At 37.8% G+C, this 15,632-nt stretch overlaps 1 protein-coding gene across 2 annotated transcripts in view; it reads left to right on the top strand.

The window, feature by feature from the left end:
• The window catches only part of LOC146333012 (chromodomain Y-like protein 2), a 41,535-nt gene that overhangs the window by 23,439 nt on the left and 2,464 nt on the right, over window positions 1-15,632 (top strand). For both annotated transcript variants that reach the window (XM_084718257.1, XM_084718258.1), the window contains exons 3-6: window positions 2,884-3,101; window positions 14,318-14,490; window positions 14,589-14,799; window positions 14,946-15,089. In XM_084718257.1, the coding sequence (XP_084574383.1) occupies window positions 2,884-3,101; window positions 14,318-14,490; window positions 14,589-14,799; window positions 14,946-15,089 (746 nt within the window). The remainder of the gene's footprint in view (window positions 1-2,883; window positions 3,102-14,317; window positions 14,491-14,588; window positions 14,800-14,945; window positions 15,090-15,632) is intronic.

Here is a 15,632-nt window from a genome sequence, read left to right as displayed (position 1 = left end):
CAATCAGCTAGCTAATGGTAGCAGCGTTGCAGACAGCACCTAGTAATTGTGCAAAAGTTGAAAGCATAGTGTTTTCATGTGTTTGGAGCACTCTCAGTGAGACCGAAACCTCAGCCTCTCGTCCCACAACCACCATAAAGCACTGCTTCCATTAGAAATGCCATCTATCCAGGCCGATCTCTGTTTATGGTCGTCTCTGTAGAACTGAATTGAAACAGACTGATAATTTGAAAATCTATGTTAATTAAATTTTGCATAGCAGAGTCAAACTGCGGATCATTCTGTTTGTTTGGAGAACTAACCCCAATTTACTAAGTTTAAGTGTAATTTGAATCTTTCTGTGTTGGGTCTGAGTTTGAGAAGCCTGGAGGGATGATATAAATCATATTAATGATTTAAATATTTAGCACCACTTTCTCATATCTTCAGCCTAAATTACCAGTACCTAAATTTAGTGTTTTAATACCTATCATTTTTCTCATTTAGTTTGCTATTACTGTTTCTGTTTGTGACCATTTCAAAGGTGGAGCGATGCCTATTTCTACTGCCTCGCTGCATTATTCATCTTGAAATCACTCCTGGTTAAAAGCACAGATGGAGGCTCTCATTGAGGGCTTTTAGGTAGTTACAGTCTCTACTGAAAGCAAAAGTTGAAAAGCTTTTTTTCTTTGGCGGTATCAGACCCAGCTTTTGTATTAGTGTTTTCATAATTTGACATTGTTAGCTGAAATGTTTCAAAAAGGCATCACACTGTTTTCTGTGGCGAGAAAACCTGTGTTTGTGTTCGTGAGTGATGTATGACTTTTTTGTGAATTACTGTTTACTGAATCACTAGATCTTAGATAAAGGACTGTTGCATTGTTTAACTCAGTTGTTTCATCTTTCATCCATTCAGCTGAGGAAAGTGCACAACCAAGACGGTGTTACTCAGCTTTCACATAAACATTCCCATCAATTTAGGTGAATCATAACAGTTTTTCGATTAGTAAGTCAAGGTTTCTTTGTGTGAAAAGGCATGAAAATGATAGGAGAATATTGTCAACTACTTTCCAAATGTTTAAATTCAGCTCTGTGTTTGGCTTTCTAGCTAGAAATATTAATGCAATCAAGAAAAGTTCAAATTCAGTGGATCCCGCAGTGACAGCTCAGATGTCCTGCAGAGAAGCTACTGTCAAATGACATGAAAATACGTGGATGTGCTATCTTTGGACATGCCTACCAGCTGTGAGTGTCCAGACAAAAGCAAATGTTATATGGAAAATAACCAACAAATTGAAAATAATTAGTAACAGAGTTCCTTCAAACAACAGTCTACACTGTGCATGAACAGATATCATACTGCATTCAAAGATCCTTTTAATTGTAAAGAATGTTGACTGTAAATGAAAAGTCAAAACTTAATGTTTTCCTAATAAGTTTAGAAGTTCCGGTTATGTTTTATTATGTAACTTGCTAAAATGCTATTAGGAAATGTCTTTAATCACAAACCTGTAGTATTTCAGCTTTTCAGCCTATTTTTTTTATTATATATAGAGAAACTTCTATAAGAGAGTAAAACATGAAAACGTAAAAGAAAGTCATACCAAAGAGTTGAAATAAATCTAAGACTTCTGTGCATACAGAAGGTTTAAATTATGTTCACGAATTTGTTAAAATCCATGTTAGTGAGGACTTCTCCTTTGCCAAGGTTAGTCATCCATCTGGCAGGTATGACATATAAAGATGGTGATTAAGTGTCATGATTATTACACAGGTGTTCCTTGGACTGGTCACAATAAAAGGACACTCTGCAATGCGCATTTTTGTCCGCATTTATTAAGACTTGAATTATGGCTATTTGACTTAAGACTACAGATACCATTTTCCCCCAGGAGGGCAAAATCATGACCCATGCTCCTCTGCCTCAGGTTGGCCTGTACTCGTTACCTTTGTTGGCTGGGGTGGTTAGGTTTAGGCATGAGGAGTGATTGGTTAGGGTTAGGGTAAGAATATTAAGGTAAGTCAATCAGAGACAGAGTAGGGCGAATTATGACTTTGCTCTTCTGGGAAAACCATTTGGTATCTGTAGTACTGTGTGAAATAGTCCTAGTTCAGTGCCTTATAAATGTTTTTTTTTCTAAGGCACACCTGTGCAATAATAATACTTTTTAATCAGCATCTCTATATCACTCCCGTCAGGTGGATGGATTATCTTGGCAGGGGAGAAGTGCTCAATATCAGATTTTTAACAAATTTGTGATCAAAATTTGAGAGAAAAAAGCCTGTTGTCTGCATAGATAAAGTCTTAAATCTTTTACTTCAACTCAAACAAAAGTGTTGCGTTTATATAAAGTAAACTTGGACCACCTGCTCATTTGCTCACAGTGCCGCGGAGCCAATGTGAGGAGAGGAAATTTCCTGAGCTGACAGTCAATGACACATTCCACTTTTCCACAAAAGATATGCAAATATACTGTATACTAAGTCAAATCAAGCTCTGTGCAGTCTCAAAGAAAAACAAGTCACTCAGTCACAGACCTTTTAGTGAGTCTCCAGTTTAACCACATTATCTAAACCACTGGTTTGGATAATAATTTCACTGTTTGGAGTGAAAATGAAGGTCAGTGTTGTTTCTCAAATAATCAGTGTAAACTTCTGAATGCACTCTTTCATAGCCACATGCTTCTTAATGGCCACAATTATTTGGACTGTGGAAACTTTTTCTAGCAGTGTTTCAGCTATGAACATCAATTAAATCAATAAAAAAAAAGAAAAAGAAAAAGAAAAAAATAATAATTAAATTGATGTTTTGTACTTTTATGTCTGTCATGGAGGTCTCCAGGAGATGTCTAATACCATCAGACTGACAGATTGAACTGTTTTGTCGTTCCTTCTGTGTGTCAGGTTCCCCTCTGGCCAATGGCAAGATGCATCTCCACAGCTCAGTAAAGCGGAAGTTGGCTGAGGAGAAAGGCTACGTGTTCGACAAGCGGCTCAGGTACAACGTGCGACAGAACGAGAGCAACTGTCGATTCCGGGACATCGTGGTCAGGAAGGAGGAAGGCTTCACGCACGTCCTGCTCTCCAGCCAAACAACAGACAACAACGCTCTGACACCAGAGGTGAGGACGAGGATGTATAAACGCCTACACACACTGTTTTATTGCTCATATGTATGAGTTCATTCATGCGGGTCCCTTATGCTTTTGTGTTTCCGTGGTATGTATCAGTTTAATTCTGTAACTTTTTGATTGTTTGCCGGTTGACATGGAGCGCTGTTTTGGGGAAAAATAAATGAGAAAAGTTTCCTCATTAACTGCTGCGTAGATGCCCTAGAGCTGTGCGCTGACTCCACTGCTCTAGGGGATCTTTTCAAGAGACAACTTTAGAAAATTGTGGTTTTATTTGACAGCTGCCAGGTGTGTGAATATGTTTAGCCGCATGAATCTTACACAGGGCATTTCTGAAAAAGGGTGTGTATACTCAGCAAAAAAAGGTTAGGAAATAGCTCTTGGGCTCTGTCCTTTGTACTATCACAGAGTTTCCTACAACTGCCTCCTTCCAAACAAGGTTTCTACAAGTAGAGCAATTAGGGGTACATATAATCCAGCGTTCTGCCATCTGTTGTTATTGCAGTGAAAATGTCAGTTGAACCAGTGAGGAAATTATGCAGTGAGTTCATAGAGGAGAGAATTATGTAATTATTCTTCAAGAGAACTGGAGACCCCAGAGCTTTCCAGTGATTTCTACTGCTTGCTATGTAGAAATAACACACAACTGCTGAAGCTTTCCTGTTTGGTCCAGTCAGTGTCGGATTATTTTGTTCAAACAGGGTGCTAACTTGGACTGTCACAGTGAGTTTCCCCTGCGGTTATTTAGATTGACTGAACAGCACAGTATGCAGATTTAGCACCATTCTTTTGTTTGTTTTTGCACATAATTTATGATCAGTAAAGTAATTGGTTTCGGTAGACCTACGTGTAATGTTATCTGTGGATTTCATCTCACTGGCCTGCAGGCAACTTTATGGTCTGATAAAGCTAGTTGCTAGTTGCTGGAAGCTAGTCATAGTTACATAATGTTGCAATAATCTTCCAGGGGTTTGACAATTTCTTTTTCACACATAGCTGTGTCATTACCAGGGTTGGAAGGGTTGCTTAAAAAAGTATTCCGATACAATTAGTTCTTTAGTTTCTTCAGTTTATTGACCTTTCAGAGTTGTCACAGGTTCATAAAGACACTTGCCATTAAAAATATTGAATTATTTTGCTGTTACAATCAAGCATTACTGAATAAACCATAAAATTTAAAATGCACTAAACATTTAAAATAGACCAAAATATATGTTTTTTCTGAGTTAAGATCTTTATCTCACGTCATAAATCTCATATGTCATTTAGGAGTCTGCACACATCGGCGATTGATCATTTCCTTTATCTCTCAGTTCAACGTATTGGGATGGTCAGTTTTTCTGAGTTTCCACCTGTCAGGTGGGAGAGACGGCCATTTAGGCTGGACTTGAGCAGCTTTCTTGCAAAGTCAAGACACAGTTGAGTGCATCTCGCAGTACACAATACACAGTACAGAGAGCCTCCAACTACCCTGAGTACCTCTGGACAAGTATGATTTTACAAGCCCTTTTCTGCATGCTGTCCAGCCTCTTAGCCTGATCTTCAGTTACTGATTACCTGTTAAAGATTGTAATCAGTTCTAATCCATATATCACAGTATTAAAGTAATGTAGCTTGATTACTGTTGTAAAAATTCTTCGTCTAAATAGTGAGAGTTCTCTGAAGAATTACCAAGACGGTGTGATGAATCACATCTCTTTACTTCATGCAGCATGGAGAGAAGACTCAAGCACAGTGTTCTCTGAAGGTCTTTCACAGTGTCTTGTCTTATATACAAAAACAACAGTTGCTGATTCAATGATTCAATCATTCCTTCTTCAGATGTTAACAATGTGTAAGCACAGGAGCATTTATGAGTACAATGTCCCATTGATTTTACACTCAAGTCATCTTCCTTCCTCACAACTTAGAGACAAAGAATCCCATAATCAATACATTGAATATTCATCAAAATCATTTATCTTCCTCATTTCTTTCATGCTATCCTTGGAATACCTCAATATCAAATTGTGATATTATTTAGCCTAATATGTTTTGTGATTGTTGTTATTTATTAAATGTTCGACTTATTAATTGTTTGAGGAGATATTTCTCAGATTAGCTTGATAGTGGTGTTTGCACATGTAAACATGTTTTGCTAAATAGCCTATGCTATTCACACTTCACACTAAAACTTAGAGTAAAATTACATTAACTAATTCAGGTCTATGGCTTCTGTTTTTATCCACACACCATCCTGGGCACCAACATCACCACAAACAATCCAAAACTATTTTTCAGTCGTAGAAGTATTGACAGTATTGACATGTTAGCTAGCTAACTGGATTTCTTTGTAGCTAACATTAGTGTAGTGTATTAATTTGTCCCAGTAACGCAACCTCATAACATGCTATCTGTTAGTTCCCAAGCCAGATCATTAAAATTTCAAGTAAAGCAAGTAAATTTATATACAGTAGCAACATTAACATAAACATAAATAAATAAATACTTAAACAACATGAAACATGGCAAAACTCAAAAAAGTTTAAGTCTGTTTGGGTCACAGACAGCCAGTATTGATCCATTTTTTAACTTGAACCACTACTGGCCCCTTTATTGCTTATCGAAGGTTTTGAAGCACTGCTTCATTCGTTTTAGGCTAACATACATTGTGAAAGTATAAAACAAGAAGGGCTTAGCCTCATGGAAAAAGAAAAAAAACATGAATACAGTGTTATAAATGTTTGAAATATTTTTTAGTCTGTGTTTGCATTTATTGATATTTAAGACATCACCAAAATGTAATGTTTAGCATACCAGTGAAGAAGCCCAGACACTTTGACAAGTCTTACAATCTTATCCAGGTATTTCAATGCAAATGCAGCTGTTAAAATAAAATGATTAATTCTGCTGTTGCAATTTCCTGATGACTGAAGTCCCAGATTATCATACCTGATGACATTTAGATCTAAAACAACTAAAGTCTTTTTTTTCTATTATGCTAAACTCATATGAACAGGATCTTGCTATTTTTAGGAGCACTTCTGATTGGGTGTGATGATATACCAGCTGAGTCTTCTCTTCAGGCATTTTGGGTGCATAATCTATGTCAAGCTGTGTTCGCTGGCTTTTGACAGGTTTTCTCATAGTCTCCTCAGCAATTTGTTGATCACCTGCTAACTCCATGTCAATCAGATTCCCCTCATAAAATCAGCCTGTAGTGGCAGAACACTGCATCCTGAATCAGGAGTTGTGCTGTGATTAGTCTGCCACAGTCTTATTTTAGCATTGCATTTAGCATGATACCAGACTTATACACTGCTTTATGAGATATTTTAAACAAATATGTCAAAAACAGCCAGTTTAATAAAGACATTTCTTTCTGCAATACTGAATGCAGTTTAGTGGCTCTGCTCTGATGCTGGAGCTCCTTGGATTGCACTGTGATGATCCACCACTCCAGAATTGGCTGCCTGTAGGAAAGTACCAGCCTGTGATTGGTTGCTCATTTCCACACTCCAATCAACAACAAGCTGCTCCATTCAAAGGTCCCTTGGATATATTCAGTTGCTTCCACAGCTCATTAGATGCTTTCCCCATCCGCACTTCCGAATGTTAGTCAGTCTGATCGCTTTTAGACTCTTTGACTATTATGACCTCCAGTTTGAGGACGTACTATGTGAATTGCCCTAAAAAAAAACAATTTATAGACTCATCTAGAAATAATCCCTTTTAAAATCCTCACTTATGACCCAGTAGGAGTGTGTTGTAGTGTTTGTATCTGCAGAGACTCTGCCCTTTGCCTGTATTTTTTTTATTTTCTCATATTTTATTTTACTTGTTGTGACTTAATAAAAACATAGTGAACGACGGCTACATCACTGTCGCTCTGCTCTCTGTCTGTGAGAGCTGCAGAGAGTTACACACACAGGCAGAGCAGACTGAGGATCACTTTGGCTGTGTTCACACAAAGTCCTGCATTGTACGGAGGTGTGGGCATATTTAATTATGCTTTTAAATGGAACCACTTTGAAACAATCCGAGAATAACATTTTATTTCTCTGATTCACTGCTTCACTGCTGATGCCGTCCCCTCTATTAATTCACTGTCTAGATCTCTCAGCCTTTCTCTGGTTCGTTAAGCTGGGGAGGAGGGGCCAGTTTTGAATGCCTTTACAAAACAATCCTGCATATTCTACCTTTAATAGTTGTGGGTATAGTTTATGAATTACAGTGTCATTGCCCCTGCATTTAGTTTTTAATCTGTCAAAATGACAAATGTTCTGTTTTGTTTTTTTTTTGTTGTTGTTGAAATTATCAAGAACTAAATGCTTTTAAAATTTTGATAAATGGTGAAAACTTCACGAAAACTTCATGATTAGAGTGATGAGGTAAGTTGGTGAATTTGACTAACATAACATGAATAAAACTTACTTATATGACTTGATCCATGATCCATCCACTTGACTTCTGCCGGAGTCATGTCAGGTACATTTTCATCAGCCTTGATGGCTGTTTAAAAGTGAAGACAACAACTCCCATGATCCCACACAACTTCACGACACCATCAAACTGTGCCTTTGTTAGTCTTTTATTGTGAAGGAGTGAAAGAGACCCTGAGTGACAGAATTTACATATTGTGTGTTTAACGTATTAAGCCTGTCAATTTGATCTATTGTGAGTTGACACTTCGAAAACATTTTAAATAAGTGAAAATAGAGTTTTTAATGTATTCATTTTGGAGATCCCTCAAATGTCCTTTATTATAATAGTGAGTTTAGTGACAGATAATGGCATGTGTCACAATAATCCACCTCTGGCTCATAAATCTAAGCAAACAGGATTCTCCTCCCCCCAGACTGTGGGATGTGTCTCAGATCTTCCACAGAGGGTGGTTCTGGCTTTGATACAGCCTCGTGTGCATGGCAGCCTGTACTTCACAGGCAACTGAAGTGGCCTAAACTGTGTGTGCACATGTGTGTGTGTGTGTGTGTACTTTCATGTGTGACAGTAAGCCCGTAAGCTGTGGGCTTATCAAACAGCTCTGATAGCTCCTTCTCTGTCTCTCAGTCTTTGAAGCTACAGGAACAACAGAGTATGTGGATATGCCTACTGAATGGATTTTGCTGAGAAAATCATCCAAAATATCCCGGTGCATTTTTCATCCAAACACTCGGTGCTTGCTTTAAGTCCCCCCCCCAGCTGAACTGGTTCTCTTTCTGTCACTTTCTGTATCTGTGCTCTTGTCTGTGTTCTACTATTCAAATGTTTTTGAACATCCTGTGTTTTTATCGCGTCTCCAAGCAGCACGCCGACAACAAGAATCCTGAAATTACATTATGACATGTGAGAAGTATTTGAATTTAATTTGGAAACTGCCCAGATCACTCTCATCGGGCATCTGTAGCACATTTGTATGTAAATACTGCATATGTAGGCTTAATTACAGCACACCTGCCTGTAATAAAGCACTAATTAAGAGAGAAAACAGAGTCTCAACAGGCCTTTTTCACAGCAGACATTTTGACCATAAAGGAAAAACACAGGTGCTGCTAATAACGTTAATGAAAGCTCTGTTCTATTCAGGTGCCCCAGTTTGCGATGACAGTGTGAAGATAACTACGTATACATGCACAAACTATTTGATTTTTACCTTTATACTAACAAAGACAATATTCCTTGTGAACATGGCTAATGAAAGTGAATATTCCACTGGGGCTGAACGATTTTGGAAAAAAAAAAGGATTAGTGTGACTGACATTGCAATTGCAATATGATTTGTGATATTAGATGTTATGATGATGTTTACATAATTTTCAAATTTTCACCGAAATCATATTAAAATGACAATTTTTGTGAGGGTCTGTACAAAACAAAAAGATTTCCTTAAAGGAAGAATATGCAGGATTTGTCAGCTGTTGTTTGTAAAGGTGCAGAAAGATAGTTGGTTGCTGAGCATATCAGTCGACACTCCCATTTTTCCCATGTTTCTCCTGTATTTCATTCTCATCTCCTGGCGCCCTCCATTTTGTCGTTTTTCCCCAGAAACTCCTATAATTTTCATGGCCCTCAAACTTTATTCTAAAAAACAATTATAAAGGGATCCATAAGTTTTGTATGTTTGCCTGACACAGACCTGGTCCCTGCTTGCATTGGACCATCAGTTTAATATTTTCCAGCACCTGATTAAATTTGAATAATAATTGCCAAACACATAGTGACAGGTCTGGTGCACAGACCGGGCATCTCCATGCACACCTCTGGAACAGCTGTATCAGTCACAGTTAAATCTGATAACGACAGCTCAGCAAAATGGAAAGCTTTACTTCAGGAAATATGAATGATGAATGATGGTTCAGACATTCACAACATGAGCACACATCACCTAAAATCTGCACTCTTCCATCAGGTAACAATGACTGAAATAAAAAATAAAGAAATCTATTTGGTGAAGATCACATTGGGTAATAATTCAAATATATCTGACCTGGTACATGGTCACATAGTTTAGTAATTAATGGTACACAACAGTGTTTGTACAGCGATGTGTTTCATGGATAAAAAGAATGGTAACCAGATGTCTCCTTTTTAAAAAAGCTGAATATCAAGTGACTGACTAGTCTGATGTGTGTAGAGGTCTGTATAGTTACTGTAGCAGCCAGGTGTTGTTTTCAGTTCATTTAATGAAGGTAAACATAATGCCCAGTAAAGTGTCCTGAGCACAGCAAAATAATAAGGGAAAAAAGGTATGGGCAGAGGGCGGGATCTCTGCAGATGCAGGCGCCACCACACAGTTCTGGTGGGTCGTGGATGATTGATTGTGAGAGATTATTTTTGTAGTGTTTTAGGAAGATTCTGCATAGTTTGCCTTTATGTCTGTAGAATATGAAGTGTAGGACATTTCTGCAGTACAACACTTAATTTAAAATGGTATTTTGACACATATTTCACCTTTAACAAATATTGTGTCTCTCTTGCAGTGGGCCATATTGCAATTTTAATAAAAATTTAATTGTTAGGCCATATATTCCACTGATTTCCCATTATGCAGCCAGGCATACTGCAGAATATGCTGTTTAGAATATTATATCATCCACAGCACTCCTCCATGTAAAATAGTTCGTTTTTGTCTCTTCAACCAATCTACAGTATATAATTATAAATACTTTTTCTATGAGTTGCAAGAGGGAACTACGTGTAAATTTCACTATATAGCCCTGTTGTATGATGATACATAAATTAATCTATTAATATATGTTAAATAAATTAATCTTATATCTTGAAGTATGAATAATGATAGAAAATTACTGTTCACTATGCATGTGAAAAAAGTGAGTCAGCACTAAAGCAGCTTAATGGAATTCAAACAAACTTTTTTCATTATTTACATCTGTGCTTTTTGCACTGCGACATGAGAAAATGACATTCTTGAAAAGGGCCTGTTATTATCTTAGAAATTGACATTTTAGCTCTCTGAGACTCCTGGAATGTGTCTCCAATCATTCTCTGTTCACTATATAGTGCACTATATTCAATATTCTCAATTTTATTAGATTTTAAGTGTCATCATGGTATGTATGCTACTTTTTTTTATTACATATGTCACAGTGCAGTGTATTGCATTTTATAGATGCAAACATTACAGTTGTGTGACTCTTTGCCTGTCAGTGATGATGGAAAAACTCTCTATTTACCCCTCTCTAGAGTAGACTACTGAGTGTCTGTGCTATAGTGAATGAGTGAAGGAGGGAACTATTTCAGATACAGCCCCATAAAAAGGCAAGCTATTTCTGTTTCGAGAAATCAGAAACTGTCCTACAGATAAAAAATGCAAACAAATACCGGAAAACATAAAAACATATGATTGATTGACTTATCACCACCCCTGGAGGTGGTGATTTCGTGTCTAAGGAGCTGATGCATGCTGTTGCAAGCGTCTTTGCCTTTGTCTACAAAATATCTGCAAGGCCTCTGCACACGAATGTCACTTTGACTTTCCTCTGTTTCATAGACTGGAACCAGCATCTGTCCATCTTTGCTTCATATATCTGAGCAGGATTTTAATTCACCTTGTTAGAATAATGTCACTCGTAGTCACACACAGACACAGACACACAGGCCATATCCACTTAAAACAGGGGGGGCAGATTATGTGCTTGATGAGACACAGAGAATTAAGTTCAGTTTGAGGTTGAATGGTTAATATGGGTCAGGGGGTGATAATCTGATTAAAATGCAGCAATAGTTGTGCAGATTGACTGCAGACAGTGATGTGGAAGTGGGGTGTTGGGGTTTCCAGACAACTTCTTATCAGGTCAGCTGTCTGACAAAAGGCGAAACGCTGTCTGTTGATGCTGAATGATATTAAGATATAAAGTTATATCACTCCCATTTGTTGACGTATCATACAGCAGTTGAACTCAACTGAAGGCTGACCATTGATTGTTTTTTTTATTATTCCTTTAATGCCATTATATCAATGAATTAAGAGAAAAATGTATTTGAGTCATTATATTTCATTTCGAAGTTTGCACACACAACTTTTCTTCCGACTCCTGTTGGTCCCACACTACAACCAACAGGAGAAGCTTCTATTAGCATCCACTACAGTCAGTTTGCTGCTGCCAGGCAGGTTGTCAAGGAAACAAGCTGCCCAACAAGTTATCGTATAAACATGTCACCTGCTTTCTGCTGCTGCTCAGAAAAGTAATGTTATGTACATTTAAACAAAACATTTGCTTCAACACTTTCTATATATTTCATATACTTTAATATTGAAAACTAACATTGTTTGAATTGTGATGAATGTCCCTGAAAGTCCCTGGTGTTCTTGCAATGGCTATGGAGCAGCTGTTTCCATCATTGCGTGAAATAATGTTCTTACAACTTGAGCTAACAGTGAATCAACAGATGACTTCAAACAGTTCTGGACCTAAGAAATGAGCCACTGCAGACCATTTTTAAAAATGCCATTACAACCAGTATTTCTTTACCATCAGAGACTATCTATGCATTAAGCTGACAACATGATCCTTTGATACTTTTGTTGGTGAATTCAAATTTTTAGGCATAAACATTTTTCTGGCACTAGTTTTAATGGAATTTGTCTTCCATTGAAGTTTAAGATTCAAGAGATTTACACCATTTGCACAGGTATAGGACAGTACAGGTATGTGAATTTCTTGTGCTTCTGTTCAATGTACAACCTGAATTCCAAAAAAGCTGGGACATTGTGTAAATTGTAAATGAAAACAGAATGAAAAAACTTTTTGACCTATACTTAATTGAATACAGTACAAAGACCGAAGAAGATATTTAATGTTCAAACTGATTAACTTTATTGTTTTTTGTAAATATACACTAATTCTGATGCTGGCAATACATTCCTAAAAAATGTTTGGACAGGGTCATGTTTACCACTGTGCTACATCAGCTTTTCTTTTAACAACAGTCAGTCAGCATTTGGGAACTGAGGACACTAATTGCTGAAGTTTTGAAAATGATTTTTTTTCTTATTCTTGCTTGATATGTGACTTCAGGTGCTCAGCAGTCCGGGGTCTCTGTGTTTGTGTTTTGCATTTCATAATGCACCACACATTTGCAGTTGGAGACACGTCTGGACTGCAGGCAGGACAGTCGAGTACCTGAACTTTTTTTTTTACTCTGAAGCCACTTATATGGCTGCATATGTTGCTCCAAAACCTGTATGTACATTTTAACATTAATGGGGTCTCAAAGATGTGACAGTTAGGCATGATGTGATGACTAATAACACAACCGCATACCATCACAGATCCTGGCTTTTGAACTTTGTACAACAATCTACATGGTCCCTCTCCTCTTTAGCCTGGAGAACATGACGTCCATGGTTAAAGAAAACCAAACAAACAAACAAAAAACAAAAAAACAAAAACTGAAATGTGGTCTCATCAGACCACTGCACAGAGAAGTTGGCAGCGTTTCTGCATGTTGTTGACATACGGCTTTTGCTTTGCATGGTAGAGTCAAAGGTCACAGTGAATCTTTTAATATTATGGATTATAGATGGTGAAATCCCTAACGTCCTTGCAGTTTTGCGTTGAGAAATATTGCTTTTAAACTGCTGGACTATTTGCCCACACAGGTTTTCACAAACTGGTGAACCTCGCCCCAATCTTGCTTGTGATTGATTCCCAGTCTTTTGTTTCCTCTGTCCCAAATGTTTTGAAGAGTGTTGTATCCATCAAATTCAGATTAAGTTTGTATTTCCCCAAAAAACAATAATGCTAATCAGTTTAAACATGAAATATTTTGTCTTTGTACTGTATCTACTCCACTTTGTCGAAGGAATGTCTAATGTGAAGTCACGTCAAGAAAGGTTAAGAAAGAATTTCATTTTCAAAACTCCTTAGTTTCCCAACGCTGACTGACTGTTGTTAAAAGAAAAGCTGATGTAACACAGGGGTAAACATGACCCTGTCCAAGCTTTTTTGGAATGTAATGCCAGCATCAAATTCAGAATGAGTTTATATTTACAAAAAACAGTAAAGTTAATCAGTTTGAACATTACATATCTTCTTCAGTCTTTGTACTGCATTCAATTAAATATAGGTTGGAAAGTTTTTGCAAATCATTGCATTCTGTTTTATTTACATTTTATGCAGCGTCCCAACTTTTTTGGAACTGGGGTTGAATTTTTTTGATACAACTGTTATTCTCTCGACTTTGTCAAAGGAATGTGTTGTCATGGTAAAATAGGATATACAATTAAACAGAAAGCACTTGCAAATTGACTGAAAGAATGTAATAGTTATTCGTGACAAAAGACTTAACAGTGGCTGACAAAAACACTGGTTTTCCCTTTAGTGTTATTTTATTATTTAGTACTTTTATAAGCAAGATAAATAAAAATGCTGGACTGACTTTAACACCAGCACTTATGAAACTGGATCTTAAAAATCTGTGGCCTGTAAATTGAAAGTATGTTGATCACATGGTGCCTAGTTACACAAGATGAATAGCGCTATTGTAAATGCACTTTTCCATAAGCTGTCAGCATTGTCGGGATGGAAATAAGCATTCTTGCAGTCTCAGTGTCATTATTTCTTAGGCCTGTCTGTCTGCCAAAACGTTTTTCAGCCTTACTCTAAGGATTGAATATCTATATTTTATCTTTTTTTTCTCAGCCTTTCTCCATGTGTCAGGTGAGTTAAAAAAAGTAATGCACTTCTCTTGTTTTTCCTCTTCAGATCATGAAAGAAGTGTGTCGAGCTCTGGGTAATGCAGCTGCTGATGACAGCAAATTATTATTGCTCAGCTCTGTGGGGACTGTTTTCTGCAGTGGCCTGGAGCCATCGTACCTGATAGGGCGTCTGTCCACTGACCGCAGAAAAGAGAGCAGCCGCATCGCAGATGCCGTGCGGTAATGAGAAATGTGTCCATTATAAACCCTGATTCTCTTATCACATGTCATTAGACTTGATAGAGTTGGTGTTGATTGTTTTTCTGTGGCCCCTTTAGGGACTTTGTGTTGGCATTCATCCACTTCAAGAAACCAATCGTGGTCGCAATAAACGGGCCTGCTCTGGGCTTAGGGGCCTCCATCCTGCCCCTGTGTGATGTGGTGTGGGCCAGTGAGAGGGCCTGGTTCCAAACTCCATGTGCAGCTCTCCATCTCACCCCCTCTGGATGCTCCTCTTACACCTTCCCCCAGATCCTTGGCGTAGCCCTGGTGGGTCGCAACAATATCAAGCTAATTTCACTTGATCTAATTTGATTCTTCTTATAACCACCTGATTACCCTGTTTTTACCTAAAGTGGATTGCATAACATGTTGAAAACGTGTAATTTCTCTCCTGTTTTTGTCCCCATTGGCAGGCCAATGAGATGCTGTTCTGTGGAAGAAAGCTCACAGCACAAGAAGCCTGCAGTCGAGGTCTGGTGTCACAGGTCTTTTGGCCAACAACATTTAACCAAGAAGTGATGTTGCGTGTGAAGGAAATGGCATCATGCAATGCAGTGGTAGGTTCTGATCTAGACAACCCAGAGGGCAAAGCATTCTCTTGAATATAACCAAATAAACACGCTCAAGCGTATCCATTGCAACTAATGAACGTGAGCATGCTATCAACTGATTTTAAAAAAAACATGAAAGTGTGATGCAGACTCACAGCAAAGAGAGAACAGAAGTGTCAACGTGATATAGCCTAAAAACCTTCTCTCTCATGCAGCATGAAGTGTATGACCTGGGCTACACTGCAGACTGGAGTCTCTGTTACAATGAGAAACAGACAATAGATTTGCACTATGCAGGTCTATGCTTGACTCCTCTGTCTCATCTCCCTCTTCATCTCCTTGCAGTTCTCATGCATTATGGGGCGTTCACTTTGAACTGGGAAATCAGAATTTCCAAGTTTTACAGTTGGAATTTTCAAGAGTATGTTGGTGTTGAAGTCTGCTTTAGTGTAAAATGTTCTCGAAACTATAGATTTAAGTTATTCTGATCATTCATGGTCATGCACCATTTAGTCAGTGGTGGAAAGAGTACTTAAAATCTGTACCCAG

This window comes from Lutjanus erythropterus, chromosome 1 (assembly GCF_056507025.1).
Source record: "Lutjanus erythropterus isolate fLutEry1 chromosome 1, fLutEry1.hap2, whole genome shotgun sequence".
Classification (NCBI taxonomy): Eukaryota; Metazoa; Chordata; class Actinopteri; order Lutjaniformes; family Lutjanidae; genus Lutjanus; species Lutjanus erythropterus.
The sequence above is the reverse complement of the archived record's forward strand: the minus strand, read 5'-3'. Positions and strand labels throughout refer to the sequence as shown.